Consider the following 1,789-nt stretch of genomic DNA (forward strand, 5'->3'; position numbering starts at 1 on the left):
TTTCGGGGGGGCAAGGAATTAAAGGGGACGCTAAGAGGTCACATCCACTGAGTCTAGGGTTTAAGGGCTGGAAATGTTCTAGAAACAATCTACCCTACAAAACTGCACACTATGGATTGAGCTTAACACGTCTGGGGACAGGTCACACAGAAAGGGTTCTAAGAAAGATCTGGAAATTGGGGCCCTCTTGAAGACCCGGAAATGGGGGCACCAGGCCCCCGGTTCTGATTCCCTGAGTCAGCACTCGAAGCTTTCCTTTGAATGATTCCAACTTCACTGGGCTCTTCTAAAGCCCCCGAAGAGGGAGTGCTTCTCCCAATGTCTCGGGCTCACTCCGAGTTCCCAGGGTTCGATACCGCTGTGTCGCTCAGCAGCGGTTAAGGCACCCCCGTAGCCGCTTGAGCCCTACATGCGCAGGCTCACAGGGTGGGAAAGTGGTCAAGAATATCAACAGCCGAGGAGAACATGATCGGATCGTCTTCCCACCTTGTCAACGATCTGAGGAGTATTTCCCCAGGGGGCTCCTGGCCAGGTGCTTTTAAACACGAGCATGGATTTGATCGCAGCCTTTTGAATCACCGAGATCAATTTCGGAGGAGCAGGGCAAGTCTGAATATTCTGGCCCCGGAACTACCCGGAGTCAGCAGAAGCTAGAAGCCCTCCTTTTAAAGAAGAGTCAGGTTGCACAAGAGGGTTCTGGACACTGAATTCCTGAGCAGCGATGTGTACACTAGCTGTCCGGGCAGGACACGCAGATGCAGGCTGGGGCTTATCTGCAAGGGGAGTCTCCTCTTTAAGCGAGATCCCCTTTCATTCAGGAGGGTGGGAGGAGCGAGCGATGGATCTGGAGAGGCCGCTGAGCTGCATCAGGACGGGTTGGAGCAGAAGAAAACCAGCTGGCACGGTGGGCTCAGAAGAGGCGAGCCAGCAAGCCAGGTCTGCAGTCTGCCCCCGGGGTTGCTCCAAAGCAGTGCTCGTCTTCATCAGCCAGCGGCCTGTGAGCTATATAGGGGGAAACGAGGTCCCGCAGCGGGCAAGGGACTGGCCCAGAGCGCTGGCTTAACCCCTCACTCCCCTTTCTGACAGCAGCCCTACTGGCGACTCTTCATGTTCACACAGGGGACACCTGACAACCCTCCCAGCTCCTGCAGAGCGAGGCACCGTTAAGAGCTCTCTTGCTCGGTGGAGAAAACAGAGATCAAGGTCCTAGCCCAAGATCCCACAGCCGGGAGGGGCAGTGGCAGTGGCCGGACTGGGATCTGGCTCTGTGCTCGCACCACTAGGCTATACTGACCAGAGTCCAAGGGGTCTCCAGAGACCCGCAACCCCTTCGGTTCCAAGTCACCAGGCCCAAGATCGGGGGGTGGGGGAGGGGGAGGCACTGGGAGATCTCTTTCTCCCGTTTCGGGGGGCTTTCCTGAGGGTCAGCCTGGAAATTCTCACAATGGGTTAAGGCGCTGGGAGGAAGAAGTTCCTCCTTATTGCATCTTAAGTCCTCTTGCCAAATTGGCCCTGGGTTTCCTAACTGGGAGTGTAGAGAAGGCGGGTGAGGATGAGAAGGAAAAAAGGCAAATCCAAACAGGCTGGCTTGTGCTCTCAATGAGCACTTAACCGGGCGGTGAGCTGGGAAATCTAATGTCTATTAGGTTTTAATTTTTTCAGAGTTAGAATGGGGGTCCTCGAGGGCTTTTCATTTTCTTGGGAAGGAGCAGAAGGTGGGGGCGTGCATCTCTAAAAGTCTGCAAGAGTGAGAGAGACAGAGAGAGAGAGGGCAAGAGAGAGCTGAGAG

General features: G+C 55.2%; 1 protein-coding gene across 2 annotated transcripts in view; it reads right to left on the minus strand.

Moving 5' to 3' along the window:
• Positions 1-480: 480 nt before the first annotated feature.
• Positions 481-1,789, minus strand: part of LOC102501546 (receptor-type tyrosine-protein phosphatase S) — a 22,223-nt gene continuing 20,914 nt past the window's right edge. The window contains exon 8 of one of the 2 annotated variants that reach the window (XM_006152756.3): positions 481-1,002. In XM_006152756.3, coding sequence (XP_006152818.1) covers positions 911-1,002 — 92 coding nt within the window. In that variant the 3' untranslated portion in view covers positions 481-910. The remainder of the gene's footprint in view (positions 1,003-1,789) is intronic. The other variant, XM_006152757.3, reaches the window with a different exon arrangement.

Source organism: Tupaia chinensis, unplaced genomic scaffold (assembly GCF_000334495.1).
Source record: "Tupaia chinensis unplaced genomic scaffold, TupChi_1.0 Scaffold000356_2, whole genome shotgun sequence".
NCBI lineage: Eukaryota > Metazoa > Chordata > Mammalia > Scandentia > Tupaiidae > Tupaia > Tupaia belangeri.